The sequence below is a fragment of the Cervus elaphus genome, chromosome 7, assembly GCF_910594005.1.
Source record: "Cervus elaphus chromosome 7, mCerEla1.1, whole genome shotgun sequence".
Taxonomy (NCBI): domain Eukaryota; kingdom Metazoa; phylum Chordata; class Mammalia; order Artiodactyla; family Cervidae; genus Cervus; species Cervus elaphus.
The window spans coordinates 48,903,387-48,919,272 of record NC_057821.1 but is presented as its reverse complement, the minus strand read 5'-3'; the positions used below and the strand labels follow the sequence as shown (position 1 = coordinate 48,919,272).

Below are 15,886 nucleotides of genomic sequence, written 5' to 3'. Positions count from 1 at the left end.
TTCTTCACCACTGAGCCACCAGGGAAGTCCTACCTCTAAATAAATTTCCTCTAAGAACTGCATTCCTGATGTGTTTATAGAGATAAAAGACAAAGCAAAATTAAGAACAAGCCCCCTGCAGCTCTTGGCCAAGTATACTGTCCCGGCCCAGATCCCTCGAGCTGGAGGAGAGGGGATTTATTTGGGTTCTGCCCCTGGGGAATTGAATTGCCGTCTAAATACACTCGGAAGACGAGTCACCAATAATCCTTCAATTAATAATGTCTAAGAGATGAAAGCTATCAGTTTCCTTTATACGTCCAGTTTATTATCAGCAGGGCAATTAAATTCTATTTTGTGCTCCGGTTTGAGCACTTCCCATCTGGGAAGTCTCTCTCCTGAGCCCTTCATGGGGACAAGCTGCCAGTGCCTAATTAGGTGAGCATGTGGGCCTTGCCTCTGGTGGGCAAGGTTCAGAGGAGGAGCCCTGAACATCAGCGGAAAGGGAGGCCTCCCCGACCCCTGGGAGGGGTCTGCAGGGGACCCCGTGGCTTCTGGGAGAGCTTGCCAGGAGGGGTGCGCCCCGTTCCTGGTGAGCAGGGCCCTGGTCACGGCACCCCTGAGTTCACGCTCTCAAGGGAGAGACGGCACCTCTGGAGGAACCCCAACACCACCCCCCCGTTTTGGATATTCTCTGCAGAGCCTGCAGCCCTCATTTCTGTTCTGTCTCTTAAGGCCTCTTGTGGGATGCTGCTGTGATGGGCCCAGAAGGGGCTGAGGTGAAAGAACCCAGGAGGTGTCAGGATTCCAACCTTTCTAGAAAAGGAGGGTCCAGGGTTCTCTGCCTCCAGTGGCCCAAGGTTCGGCCTAGTGGCACCCACTGTGGGATAGCCCTCGGATGGATTACCACGCACGGGGCCTGGACCCAGGCAAGGCTGCCATTCTGAGCACTGCACAACAGGGACCAGCTCTACAAGTGACTCAGAGCACGAATTCGTAAGACACGGGGCTTCATTGCCCCTCCCCAGGCACTGCCAGCCCCTCCCCGCCCGCCCCCTCTAGAGGCTTTAAAATCCAGGTGACTCTAAGCTTGTGATCATCCACCATGTCAGAGGAATGTACCTGGATTTGTGCTCATCACGCTTAATCGCTCGGGAAGGTCTCCAAGCCCTGGACAAGGCTGACACGAGATGTCACGCCCAAGGACCCCTACTGGAGGCCCGGGCGTCCGCTCCCAGGGCGGGACGGGTCTCTGGGATGGGGATGCTGAAGCTGCTGACGCTCCTGAGAGGTGGGAACAAGCAGGCTGCCATATTTGTTTTTCCTCCCACCTGTGCCCAGCACCCCTCTGCCAAGTGCCTTTAAGTCATCTGGGCAGAGGTTTCTGCTGAGACAGACGTTAAATGGGGAAAATGGAGAGGCAGTGTTACAGCTACCGGTTAGGACTTCCCTGGCGGTCCAGTGGTTGAGACTCTGCACTTCCAATGCAGGAGCTGTGGGCTTGAACTAGGATCCCACATGCCATGTGGCAAGGCCAAAACCATACATAAATAAAATAAATAAAAATAAAAGAAGGGGCTAAGAGCTAAATAAAAAATTATTTAAAAAAAATGAACTACTACCAAACAGGCAATACGTGGAAAAGTCAGAAGAGTGGTTGTCCTGGTAATGGGGGACAGAGTAATTGACTGGAAAAGACATGAGGGAACTTCCTAGGGAGCTGTATGTTGACATCCTCTGTGTCTACCTCTGGCCGGTGGTTGCCAGGTGTATCACACACGAAAAGTCATGGTCGTCAGGCTGACGTCTTGGTCTCTGCATTCTACTGTACACAGTGAGCACTCCACGGACAGCAGGACAGGTGGGAGGGGACCCAGGCGGCTGCCGTCCGAGACCACGCCTGACCCACTTGATTCTGGAGACACTGAGTTCTCTCTGTACCCTTTACACATCTCCATCTTCCTCCACAAGTGTGTTTATACCCACAGGTTATATTTATATCTGCAGCCACATCTATATATTTAAATCTGGAGAGGAGAGGAAAAGTGTTATATGTGCACATCTATTTATAGGGCGGTTCACTTCTTTCAAAGAACAGGAGGATCCTAGTTCCTTTTCTTTGCAGGGGGAGCAGGACTCAAGACACACATTCACACACACACATTGACAAGCACGAAGGCCGGGGGCCTCATCAGCAACCTCGCCTTTCTCCTCGGCTGAGAGACTATAACTGACCTTGATGATGACCTTGGGGACCGTCAGCGCGATGGACTTCTGCTTGGCCAGGACGTCCCTGGTCTCGTTGACTCGAGCCGTGACGAAGAAGTGCAGGAAGGCCTGCTCCAGCAGCTGGCCCATGTACTCGCCCGCGCCGATCAGCACCTCCTCTCTCTTGACTGGAGAGAAGAAACACAGACACGCCAAGTCGGAACCTGGGAGGAGATGCTCCCTGCTCCCCCGAGGGCCCCGTCTTCTCCCCGTTGGCGCAGCCTCCACCAGGGGCGGGCGAGTGGAATAGTGAGTCCATCAGGGACAAGAAGCACTCCGGCTTCTGGGGTAAAGAACGTGCTGGAAATGGGACACTCAGTCAAGTCTTCCTAGAGAAAATATGTCCCATTTTCCCAGCAGTGCTTTTGCTCTTGTATTAATAAAACGCAATATGACAGAGAGGTTTGAAATCAAGGACCAGAAGGCTTTAGCTGCGGCTGCTTGGACCTGTGCACAAATAGCCCCGAGACAGCAGGTGGGGGCGGGGATGCCCACGGCCCCGGTGCCCTCCTGAGATAAGCCACGTCTCCGGGCGGCCACCGGCCACGCATCAGCGCAGCTGCCAACTGCTTGGACCTTTTCCTTGTTTCCTTGGCACCACGCTTTTTCTCCAATTCTTACCGCTCCAATTTGATTTTTCTATTTAAGAGAAAGAAGCAGTTGAAACCCATTTCCCACCCCCTCTGCTATCTGCAACTTAAAAGACCTCTGTGCCAAAAGCTTGTTTTCTCAGGTCACTGACGTGAGAGCGTGGGGACAAGCCGGGTGGATGGCATCCGCACCTGGACGGCGGGGAGTGGTCCCGGCTCCCCTCTGCTCACCATCTGGGCTGAGGAGGGGGCTTCCGTCCTGCGGCTCTGACCGCCGCGGTGGGCTTCTGTCTGGCCGCTCTGCCCACTTCCTCTCACTCTCGTTTTCCAGAGCACAGGATTCCAGGGGGCAAAGGGCCGCTCTCCTGCAGGCCGATCCCGTGCCTGGGAGAGGGGACGGGGGCTCTCGCCCCCACCCCCTGCACGGAGCTGAATGTCTCCGCCACGGCGCCCTGCTCAGTGCCTGCTTTTGGCCAGAGATCCCTCCTTCAGTGGAAGTTGTCCAGGGAAACAATTCCCAAAGCGGATGAGTGTAGAGTGTTACATGTGCATGTCTACATTATGGATATGTGTGTGTGTCTCTAGTATATATAGTATGCATGTTCACGTTGGCCCCCCATTGTGAGCGGGTGAACTGGACCCGGGGCCGGAAGGCTGTGTGGGATCGGGGCACAGGGAGACCTCCTGCCTTGCGGGCGCCCAGGCGATGGAGCGCCAGGCTGTGCCTACCAGCTGCTTCAAGGTCTCTGCACGGAGGGCTGGGCCCTGGGACCTCCCGGTCTTGGCTCACCTCGCGGTCACTGGGGGACATCTAAGAACCTACCCTGCTGGATCCCGCCCCAGACCAACTCAATCAGAATCTTGGAGGTTTGGGGTCTACGCCTTGTTTGACAGTTTTGTAGCTGACCCTAATGTACAGCGGGCCTGAGATGCACTGCTCGACAACCAGGGGGCCCTTCACCCCCTGGAATCAGCCCTCTAAGAACCTCAGTTCAGCGGAAGGTTGGGCCCTCCCAACCCAGGTCCCTGAGGCTCTGCTAAGGCCTGCAGACCCGCAGGAGCCCTGTGGGCTGGAAGCTGGTTGCAGATACAGGTTGTCAGCCCCACCCCCATCTAGGGAGTCCTAATCTACATTTGAATACAATGATGAGATGATGCATATTCAAGGCTGAAAGGCTCCTTAAGTCCCAAAGGGCTTTCTAGCAGGAGATGGGGTGGTGTTAGGGCAGACTTGAGTGGATTTGGATGGTCTCAGTTTTTGAAACTGAAAGTCCTGTCCCCAGAACACGCGCAGTTCCTGGTGAAACGGGAAGGATGGTCATCCTGGACCAGTGGTTGTCAATGGTGTGTATATGGGGGGCACGTTTTGCTCCCAGGGAATGTTTGATAATGACTGGAGACCTTTTAGGTTCTCACCGCTGGGAGGAGGATGCTGGTATCTCCTGGGTAGAGGCCAGGTACTTAGCTGCTCATGTTCAGCATCCGACTCTTTGCGACCCCACAGACTGTAGCCTGCCAGGCTCCTCTGTCCCTGGGATTTCCCAGGTGAGAACACTGGAGTACGTTGTCATGTTCTTCTTTAGGGGATCTTCCTGACCCAGGGATCGAGCCTGTGTCTGCTGCATTGGCAGGTGGGTTCTTTACCATCTGAGCCACCAGGGAAGCCCATGTATGCTGCTAAACATCCTACCACGCACCCCACAGTCCCCCAACAACGGTCAGGCCTGAAAGGGCCCAGTGCCCGGGCTTAGAGTCAGCCACGGCTACACAGAGTTATTAGAAGGTACTGGTCTGCCCTAGAGAAGCACTCAACAACTCAGCCTGCTTCCTGGAGCAGTCCCATCCTTCTGAGGGCTGCCTTTTGAATCCATGAACTTGCCTTGACTTTGACCCTCGAATTCTGCCTTTTTGGGTGACGCACACCTACTGCCTCCTTTGTGTCTGAGCATGGACTCTGCTTCCCACACGGCTCCCAGAGCAGTGACTTGTCCAGAAGACTGAAACTCTGTCCCTCAATTGGAGACAATCTCAGATGAGCATATATGACCTGTTTCCACTTGGCCAGTTGGAGTCAGATGGGGCAGCAAAGTGAGAGGCCTTCAACATGCATTTTGCCTCTGGCAGCCTCCCGTAATAATAATAATAATAATAATGGACACCCTCTGGTATTTCTAGAGGGCCGTGTTTGACCACCGGGATGTCTAGGCTGCTGAGGTGGCCTGACAACTTTACAGAGACTGACTCTGCCTTGATCCTGTTGGCCTCGGGTCTCTTTATTCTCTAAGGTGGAATATCCTCTAAATCTTAGCACTGAAGAAGCTGGGCTGTGTTTCTGAGCCCCAGAGAACAGGCTCCTAAAATAACACATTATGTAAGTGCTGTGTTTTGCCACTGCACAAGAAATTGTTCTAGATAAAGCTTATTAAACGTGGCAAGAGAAAGAAGAATAGGTTTTCATTCTCTGAATGGTGGAGCTGGGATCCTGCCAGTACCATTGATGGTGTCTGGGGAAAGCCAAGGGAGACACAGACAGGGGCTGCCTCATCTCTTTTTCAAAAACGCAAAGAAAACTAAATATAGCCGAGTGGAAGGCATAGCACCCTTGCAGATACTGAAAGGTTTAAGTTATTCAAATTTTCCCAGCTGATTCTAGCTCACACATCTCCTTTAATCATCAATCTGGAAAACATGGCTCCTGTTTTACTTGGAAAACTTTCTCTGCAATAGACCCTCCGACAACAGACTGTACCCTGACCTGCTTGATATAGGTCTAGGATCCTGTGGCTTTTTGCAAATACATTGCGATGTATTTTCAGTTGCAATGGGCAGCTTATTGCATGCAGTTAGTGCCACCTGCTTGCAGGGTAAAGCAAAAAACAGTCTCCGACTCCCTTCAAGTTATTCAGGACAAGCCTGGGGTGGGCTGAGTGGTGGGAGCTGCGTTGACATTGAGTCGGGCTCCACGTCCTGGGGTGGATGACTGAGACGGCTAAGGTATCAGGCTGTTCTAGTCCGCTACTCAGGTGAGCTCATGCTTCTGCTGGTCAGGGAGAGGAGGGGAAGAAGACTGAGGTGGGACTCTAGTGGTCAGAGGAGGACGGGGTACAGGTCCTTGTCCGGGGGACTGAGGAGCCGCGGGACCCCAGAGAACAGGAACTAGCCCCCTTAGGGCCCAAGGATGCCTGGAGCTGGCTCCCCATCCCTACCTGAATGTCATGAGGCTTCCGGTACCCACTTTACTTCTGACCGCCATGTGTGGCCTTGAACACGTCAGCTCACCTTTTCTGGTCTCAGTTTCCCGAAGCGTGGACATATTGGAAGTTAGCACGTACTGACAGCCTACCATTGGGAAACCTTCCATATATATTATCTTGTTTAGTTTCCTCCACAGCTTCCTCTCATGTCACACACCCAACCGGTCAGCCAGTCCCGAGAGCTCGGCCTTCAGAACATGCCCAGACCGGACAGCTCTCAGCGCCTCGCTCACCCACTCACCGTCTCTCTCGGAACTATTGCAAGAGCATCGTAACTACTCCGAAAGCTCAGTTCCACGACCCCTATGGTCTGTTCTCAACACAGCAGCCAGAGTGGTCTTTCAAACCCAAGTCGGACCAGGGCACGATTCTGCTCAAAACCCTCTAGTGGCCCTGCAGGTCACTGGAATCAAAACCAAAGTCCTCACAGAGTCCTCTAGGTTTTTACTGGGTCTGTACCCGCCATCCTCTTGACGCCCTTGTTCCCGATCCTGGTCCCCTTGCTGCTTATGAACACATCACACAAGCCCTGGGCTCAGGGCCTTCGCTCTTTTTTTTTTTTTTTCTGGCTGGAAAGCTCATTCTTTCCCCTCTGTTAGGTTTCTGTTAAACGCCACCCTGTCAGAGAGGTTTTCCCTGATCACCCCACACCTCACCAGCACTTCCTGTCTTCCTTACCCTGCCTCGTATTTTCCTATTCCACGCAGAACCACGTATATTCGCTTGTTTGACTGTTTTGTGTCCAGCCCCCATCTTTCCTCCAGGAGACCATCAACTCCAAGAGCAACTCTGCTGTGTCACCAGCACAGAATATTATCTGGACTCGTAGGCCCTAAACAAAGGTTTGTGTGTGTGTGAGGGGGTGAATCAACAACCTAGTGATGTGTGCGGTGTTCTCCCCACATCCTGGCGGGAGCAGACCCCTCGTCAACTTACAGGACAAGGGCTCCAGGGTCACGTTGAATGTCTCGCTCTTGAATTCCGCCTTGGAGACCCCGGTGTAGAAGCTGATGTTGCCGGAGAGATAGGCTGCGACCGTGTAGCGGGTGGAGCCGTTGTTCCGGAAGGTGATGACGACCTTGAGGTCTCTGCCCAGCACGGCGTTCTCCACTTCGAAATTCATGTGGACGTCAGACCTCGATTTGAGGACGCCCTCTGTTTTGAGGGCCTTTTTTGCCCCATACATGAGGGCGGTTTCCAGGGCCAGCCTCTCTTCTTCTTGACCTAGGAGAGGTGCAGAGTTGAGGACAAAGGAACGCCAGCCACCCCAGAGAAAGTCACCCTAATGAACAGAGGGCTGCGGGGGCATTTGCTGGACTTGCTGGGTTGCCTCTGCAAGCCACCCAGCTTCCCTTTATGGGGATCTTCATCCTCCTATGTTATGAATTCTGCAAAATCAAGTTCCCAGAGAGTCAACCTGCCCGCGCTGCTGGGTTCGATTTATCTGAACAGGGACTGCTACAGAGCTTACTCTTACGGGCTGTTTTTCCATGGTCACTGTTTCAGGGCTCAGAGCTGACAAAACCTAACTCTCTCACACTGCGGAATCTATTTGCTCCCCTCCCAGATTCCTAGCCACGCCGCTGGAGGAGTTCCACCTTAGCTTTCACCGTCTACAACCGTGAGTTTTCTCCCATTCGTGGGTCTGGCCGGCGAGACCCGTCTCCTCCTGTCTCCTTCCGCCTGGGCCTGTCTCACGTGCTTCCGCTGACCCGCCCCCCGGCCGATGCAGCCCCGCCCCGCTCTCCTTTCTCCGTTGTCACGTGCCTCCAGTGGGGTGCAGAGGTCACGTTCCCCAAGCAGCAACCGGCCCCTACACTCAGCTCAGTGAGAACAGGCCTCCCCCGCAGAAGGCTCAGAGGTCCAGTCCCCACCGGGAGCACAATGCTGGGGTGTCTCCTGGGTGTCCACAGCATTCACTGGCCTGGCCAAGGTTCTGAGATGGAGCCCAACCCTGGGGAGGCTTGATTACTTTTATTTTAAGGCTATTTTTTTAATGTGGACCCCTTTTAAAGTCTTTAGTGAATTTGTTACAATACTGCTTCTGTTTTATGTTTTGATTTTTAGCCTGGAAGCATGTGAGATCTCAGCTCCCCGACCAAGGATCCAACCCTCACCCCTGAATTGGAAGGCAAAGTCTTAACCCACTGGACCACCAGGGAAGTCTTGAGAATTCTTTACTTTCACACAAGGTTTCCCAAACTCATCTGACCCCGAACACATCTTTTTTGAGGGACACCTTTTGGTATCTGGTGGGGGAGTTTGAGACCTGGGTGCTGTTTTTAGGAAAATGTCTTAAGTAGGGTTTCCAGAGTGGTGGTGGTGGTAGAGATGGGAAGAAAGTGAGAGACGGAAGAATGAAAAAGTGGCTCTGTGCACGTGGGGAGCCGAGAAGGTACAAGTTGGGGCTGAGAGCGGGCTGCTGACGGCTCTAGGCTGGGCTGACCCTCCTCAGTAGTCTTCACTGTCTGACTTCCTCTGGATGTATCTCAGTGCATGTGTGAGACAGAGGCAAATTCTTTGGCTTGTAAAATCTCGTCTTGGGGCTTCCCTGCTGGCTCAGTGGATGAGAATTCACCTGCCAGTGGAGAAGACGTGAGTTCGATCCCTGAGTCGGGAGGATTCCACATGCTTTGGAGCAACGACGCCTGTGTGCCACAACTGCTGAATCCATGTGCCTAGAGCCTCCGCTTAGAACAAGAGAAGCCACGACTAAGAGAGGAGCCCCCGCTCTCTGCAACTAGAGAAAGCCTGTGCGCAGCAACGAAGATGCAGGAAATAAATGAATAATATAAACTTTAAAAAACCCAAAAAACAAAAGCTAGTCCTGCCAGTGGCTAGCAAAAGAAGAATCACTTTGAAATAAAAATGCTGAGTTTTATAGTTATATTAATTCTTAAGCTGTTTTCTCCCACTTTACTTAACAATGAAATGCAACGGAGATGAAGAGGTCAATCAATGATGATAACAGTTATCATTAAGAGCTAACCCTGACAGGTAGCAGAGACAGCACTTTGCTAACAAAGATCTATATAGTCAAAGCTATGGTTTTTCCAGTAGTCATGTATGGATGTGAGAGCTGGGCCATGAAGAAGCTGAGCATTGAAGAACTGATGCTTTTGGACTGTGGTGTTGGAGAAGACTCTTGAGAGTCCCTTGGACTGCAAGGAGATCCAACCAGTCCATCCTAAAGGAGATCAGTCCTGGGTGTTCATTGGAAGGACTGATGCTGAAGCTGAAGTTCCAACCCCTTGGCCACCTGTTGTGAAGAGCTGACTCATTGGAAAAGACCCTGATGCTGGGAAAGATTGAAGGCGGGAGGAGAAGGGGACGACAGAGGATGAGATGGTTGGATGGCATCACCGACTCAATGGGCATGAGTTTGAGCAAGCTCCGGGAGATGGTGAGGGGCAGGGAGGTCTGCGTGCTGCGGTCCACGGGGCCACACAGAGTTGGGCACGACTTAGTGGCTGAACAACAACAACTGTGACGAGTGTCGTGGGAGGTGTACGTTGTGTACTGTCTCCTCTTCAGAACGACTCTGCAAAGCAGGCGCTATTACCACTGTCAGTTTCCTTGTGTGGCAGGGTTGGTAGGTGGTTTAGAGGTAGGACATGCATAAGAATGAGAAGCTTCCAGGACCTTTCAGAGACAGAGAAAATGCCAGCAGGTGTTGCCAACCAAGTGAATGTCTATTTCTCTGTGTGTGTGTGTGTGCGCACGCTGGCAATTTCCCTGCTTGTCAAGACTGCAAGAATGAGCCAGAAACAACTGGTCCAGGACAAGCATTGGCTAGGGCACATGTTTACAATCGATAAGAGGGAGATAATTCTAAAGGGAAGGGGGGGGGTGGTTGTGACAAGCAAAGTGCGGTGAAATATTTTAGCAGAAAGCATCTGGCAGAGAGCTCCCCAGGACAGAGAGCATTAATGATTATCGCTTTGGACGGGCACCAAATATGCATTTAGGCAGAATGCAGGAGGCGGGTACCAGCAGTGGGAACATGGTCATGGGCAGAGAGGTCCCTCCACGGGGAAAGGCTGAGCTGACTGAGTGGGGGAGGGGCAGTGGAAGCTTCGGACACCAGGAGGGACTTCATTGTGGGTCACAGATGGAGGAAGCTCTGGCTTCTTTCTGGGGACCAGCTCGTCCCCGTGAGCAGTGAGGCGGGCTGGGGTTGCCAGGAAGCGCAGGCCCAGGTAAGAGGCAGGAACCGCAGGCCCGCCCCAGTTGGGCAGAACGCCTGCTCTCTGCAGTTCTCTTCTGGGCTCTGATGGCGCACACAATGCAGGGCCATGAATGGGGGGCTGAGAGAATGATCTAAAGCCAGATCACATTTCCTGCAGCTCCTCTGTGGCTCAGAACCAAGGTCAAAACCACCTTCTCGTGACCTGGGTGTCATGAGAGTCCCCTCTATGTCTGACGAAGTCTCTTCTTGTCACTTGGATCTTAGCTCAAATGTCAGCTTCTCAGGGTGCCCTCCGACTTCCATGACCCTGGACCTCTTGTCTCTCACTAACATGACCTGGTCTTCTTTCCTTTTCCCAGTACTTGTCACTTTGTGACATCCCCCGGGAGGAGGTAGGCTCCTTGTCCCCAGGACGTAGGACCCAGCCTGGCACAGAGGCTCTGGAGAACTAGGGTTTGGAGAAGCACTTTGCCTTCATCAAGAGACAAACCTGCTATCTTTGTAGCAGACAAGGAATGGTCCAGTGGCGGACGTCGGATGTCCAGCGAGGCTCACCTGTGACGGTGCCGCCTGAGCCGCCATTCCTTTGATCGTCTCACCTGGATGTGCCCCTGTGATGTCCAGGCACCGTGCTAGGCTCAGGTGAGGAACACGGGGGGATGAAGAGGGCTCACAACACGCCTGTCATCACGGATGCTGGGTCAGACATTAGGGTGTGGTTCAGGGGTCACGGGGCAGAAACGTGACACCCCCGGGGGCAAGGGCGGCTTCTCAGAGGGGCTTTTCTCTCCCCAGCGAGAGCAAAGGCATGGAGGCAGGTGGGAGCCTGGCTTGCTGGAGGAACCTTCGGCAGCTCTCCTGCCTGCTGCTCTGGCCCCTGTGTGGTCAGGGGGCGCAGCGAGGGGGCGCAAAGGCAGCTAGCAGAGGCTTGGCGAGCAATGGTTGGACTACTCTGGAGGCAACAGAAGACAGTGAGGGCTCTTAAGCAGCTACAGGCTGAGATTTATATTTTAAACATGTCACTTTGGAGGCAATGACATAGACAGAGGGAAGGAGAGAGCAAGGAGAGAAGGTGGGGTTGGGAAACTATAGCAGACATCCAGCAGAAAACTATCACAGCCCAAGCTAACAGTAGGCCAGGGCAGTGATAACAGAATTACTTGTAATAGTGGAAACTGGCTTTTATTGGTCAGTTACTACGTATCAGGGACGATGCCAAAGGGCTTCCAAGCCCGACACCATTTGATTCTCAGAGAGTGGCCATGGAGATGGAGGGGAGGAGATGGATGCGAACTGTTTGAAGAGGACATTTAGGGGCTGTTCTGCTTGGTGGATTCTCAACGTGCTGAGTTTGGGTGGATCATGGTTCTCTTCTCTGGAGCAGGAAGTGTGGGAGAAACAGAGCTGGGGTGGGGAGGGAATGAGAGAAGGTGGCATTTGGGAAGGTTCGGCTTCAGGTTCCTATGGGACATTTAGGTGAGTGCTGGGCTTAAAAGTAAGTCTCGGCTGGAGACAGACTTGGGAGAACCAGTATGTGTGTGCACGTTAACAGCAGCTAGAGGGCAGGAAGGAAGACTAGAATGGAATGACATTCTGAGAGGGTGAAGAAAGGGGAGCTCTGAGTTGCAGAAAAAGATAGAAAAAAGAGGTAGATTGAGATGGAATCGGGAGAAAGCTGTGTCATAGGAACAACGAGAAGAAAGAATTTCAAAGCAACCTAAGTGTCCAACAAGAGATGAATGGTTAAAGAAGATGTGGTAAATATACATAATGGAATACTACTCAGCCATAAAATAGAATGAAAATCTGCCATTTACAGCACCATAGATGGACTGGGAAGGTATTATGCTTAGTGAAATAAGTCAGATTGAGAATGTATGATATCACTTACATGTGGAATCTTAAAAAATGGACTAATAAATATAACAAAAGAGAGGCTGACTCACAGATACAGAGAACAACCTAGAGGTTACCAGTGGGAAGAGGGGAGGGGAGAGGGGCAAGAGAGAGCAGGAGATTCAAAAGTCCAAACCGTTACGTGTAAAATAAGCTACAAGGATACACATACAACACAAGGAATATAGTGCACTGCTAACGTCCCCCATGGTCCCCGGGCACCTGTTCATCCACCCCTGTCCTGGGCACCCACCACCCGGCAAGGTGAGGATTCACTTCCTGTCCGTCTCTCCCTTAGATGGTGAGACAGGACTGTGGGAGTCTCCAGGTGGACACAGTGTTGGGAATATGGTGGGTGGTTAACAGCAAGTTGTTGGAAGGATGCATGAATGAATGAGTGTTGCAGCCAGTTTCTTTCACTTCTTTCGTGGACTCCTTTTCTTTTCCAAACCTTTTCGCCTGACACTCTATCACAAAAGGGCATTGCTCATCTGTTCTGTTTCACAGTGTTTATGTTTTAAAAAAACACTCTTTTTAGAAAAGAAAAAGTCAAAAAGAAAAAAAAGCTCTTGTATTTGTTGTGCAGTGAATGAAAGCCGACAGAAGAGAAGAACCAACCATTTCAGGAGCACAGCACAAATTCACTGCTTCAGGTGACACAAACCCTGAATTTCTAATACTGTGCAGAAGAGTTCTCAATTCAGCAAACTTTCTCTTTATAGTGCAAATTGCTTTTGTAAACAAGAGTAGGGAGCAGATCTAAAATATTTAAAACGCATTCTGCACTCAGCATTTCAGGAATACTGATGAATATTTAGGTGTATGCTAATTACTCTCCATTTTTTATCCATTCATTGAAATAAATGCCATTCCTAAGAAGCTCTGGTGGTGAATCATTTGTAACATATATTCCACGTCCCCATGAAGACCCCCAAGCTCCTTTACCTCCTGTCCACGACCGACCTTGGGGAACTTTCACTCCAGCCTCTGGGTGCTCTGAGCCCAGTGCTTTAGTAATGCCTTGTTGTCTAGTTGCTAAGTCATGTTGACTCTTTGGCAACCCCATGGACTGTGCCCCTCCAGGCTCCTCTGTCCATGTGACTCTCCAGGCAAGAGTACTGGAGTGGGTTGCCATTTCCTTCTCCAGGGAATCTTCCTGACCCAGGGATCGAACCTGAGTCTCCTGCATTGTGGGCGGATTCTTTACCTGCAGGACCCTAAACACACTTGCTGCTTCACACCCCATGCCTTTGTCCTATTCCCATCTTCTAGAAGCCTCAGTCCAGCTTCCTTTAACTGAGGTCTGTGACTTCTCTGATTGGGCTTTGCTTTTTGTGAATCTCCTGGTTGGACTGGGCGTCCCTTTTTGTTTTCAAAGCCCCGTCAGCAGAATGAACCTATCATTTGACCAGAAACAGAAACTGGGTCCTTCTCACTGCGGGGATGCCCAGCACCAAACACAGTTTCAGGCATACAGTAGACACTCAGCAGTGACTGAGATGGGCCTGAACTCAACAGCTCCGTGTGAAACACTCCACACGCTAAAGGTTAACGAAACCACCTTAGCATTGTTTTATGGCTGAAACAAGACTTCACCCTGTTTGGCCTGAATTAGTGAAGTGGTCATGTCCTATTCATTTTATGTTACCTACATCCATTTATATTCCCTACACTTCCTGTCAAGGAATTTCCACGATACTTCAATGGAACAATGCATGTGAAAAAAGTTTGCAAGGTTCTGAACAAATGTGAGGGCTTCCCAGGTGGCTCAGTGGTAAAGAATCTGCCTGACAATGCAGGAGACATGTGTTCCATCCTTGGGTGGGGAAGATCCCCTGCAGAAAGGAATGGCTACTTACTCCAGTACTCTTGCCTGGAGAATCCCATGGACAGAGGAGTCTGGTGGGCTACAGTCCACGGGGTTGCAAAGAGTCGGACATGACTTAGCGACTAAATAACACCAAGAGCAAATAACTGTGAATAGTTATTTAAAATTCATTATTGAACTAAAATTACATTAGTTATGTAATGTTTTCTATTAAGATTAAAATTTAGATTCTTTCATATTTTTATGAATTAGAACACATTCTATATTCTGTTAAAACAGACGTGACTTGAAACCAATTATTTCAGAAGCCATGTAAAGGGGAATTCTGCTCAAAGCAAACAAACAAGTAAAACTAAAACGAAATGAAAAATTGTGGGTGTGAGGCGTAGTTGCTCGATTTCTAACTTTTGAATGCCGCAAAAGGCCATGCCTTCTCCGGAACGCATTTCATGGTGATGGTGACTGTCACAATGAAGCGGACTTGGACAGAGAGATCCTCATTCGACTGCAGTAGCTTACCTTCCTGGAATTTGTAGGTATCCGTGATGTCCTTTATGCCATCTCCTCCAATTTCTTTGGTCACAATTAATTTCCCAATGTGGGTGGTATCAAGGGTTTCAACCACATGAGTGCCATCTTTCTTAGCTGTAATGTAAACCAGGTCACTGTTGACCTAAAAACAGGAGAGGAGGCCGTCAGCCATCGTCAAATGTCCTTGTCACCAAAATCTCTAGCTCTCAACAGTGTAGCGTCCAAGAGCCCTGCAGATGACATTATCCACCGGGCTAAGTCGTTTCAGGCACCAACCATTTCTTTCATTCCTTTTTCTTGCTGGTAAATTCTACCTCCTAAGGCAGAACAGAAAGCACCCTGTCTGTTATTCTCTTTCTCAAGCTTCTTTTAAGCTGACAGTAACGGAGTGACCTACTTCTAGAGAGGAGAGGCAGTCTGCTGGGTGGCTTCTGGGAAATATTTTTTTTTTCCGGGTATATGCATATGTTCAAACCCATCAAGATGCATACACTAAACATCTGCATTCTGAATATCAATGTTACCCCATTAAAGCTTAAAGTAAATAAATGGAGAGAAGGAAGCCCGTGATAGGCAGAGAGACCAGCAGCTACAGGCATGGGGTCAGCTGCAGGGAGCGTGGGCTCTGATTTTGGGTGTGCACTGTTAGAAAGTACACACCTTACCCTGGGGACCTCATTCCTGCTTCTAGAAAATGGAAATAATCACACTTGCTCTGCCAGTTTCATAGGAACACTCTGGGACCGAGCGAGGTAAAGTCTATATGAATGTGATTCTCACTTAGATTAGTAAACATCAAAGTCAAGTAAAATGCAACGATCATTGCCAGGTATTGGGAAAATCTGATGAGGTTAAAGATGAGGTTTAAGAGAGCAAATTTTCTCTACTTTCTCACAAATTTCTGAATTTACAAGAAGTCTGATCTCTGCTCAGGGGAAAGTAAGCAATCAACATTTATTGATCCATAATGTTTCAGGACGTTTTAAATGATTTAATTTAAACCCCACCACAACAATCCTATGAGTAGGGACTATTATCTCTGTTTTATAGACGAGGCATTACAAGTCAGAGGACCAGCAGAGTGTTTGTGGTCACACAAGTACTGGGAGGTGGTGGAGAAGCAGCGCAGACGGGGCAGGTGCGGCCCACGGCACACGCCCGGCTCTTCCCCTGGGTGGGCATTGTGCAGGCCCTCATCTTCACCCAGGGTGGTCTGAGCACGCAGCCTGACCTTCCTGCTGGGTGGCCCGTATTTGTTTCCTGGGTTTTCACAGGACACCGCCTCTCCTGCCTGCCCCAAAGGACCACAGCACCACGCAGGGGGAGGTCCCAGGCTGGGGTCCAGCTGGTC

General features: G+C 50.8%; 1 protein-coding gene across 1 annotated transcript in view; it reads right to left on the bottom strand.

Moving 5' to 3' along the window:
• Nucleotides 1–15,886, bottom strand: part of F13A1 (coagulation factor XIII A chain) — a 139,890-nt gene that overhangs the window by 16,045 nt on the left and 107,959 nt on the right. The window contains exons 11-13 of the mRNA XM_043908603.1: nucleotides 14,524–14,677; nucleotides 7,028–7,315; nucleotides 2,215–2,375 (exon numbers count right to left, since the gene is read on the bottom strand). Of these exons, the coding sequence (XP_043764538.1) occupies nucleotides 2,215–2,375; nucleotides 7,028–7,315; nucleotides 14,524–14,677 (603 nt within the window). The remainder of the gene's footprint in view (nucleotides 1–2,214; nucleotides 2,376–7,027; nucleotides 7,316–14,523; nucleotides 14,678–15,886) is intronic.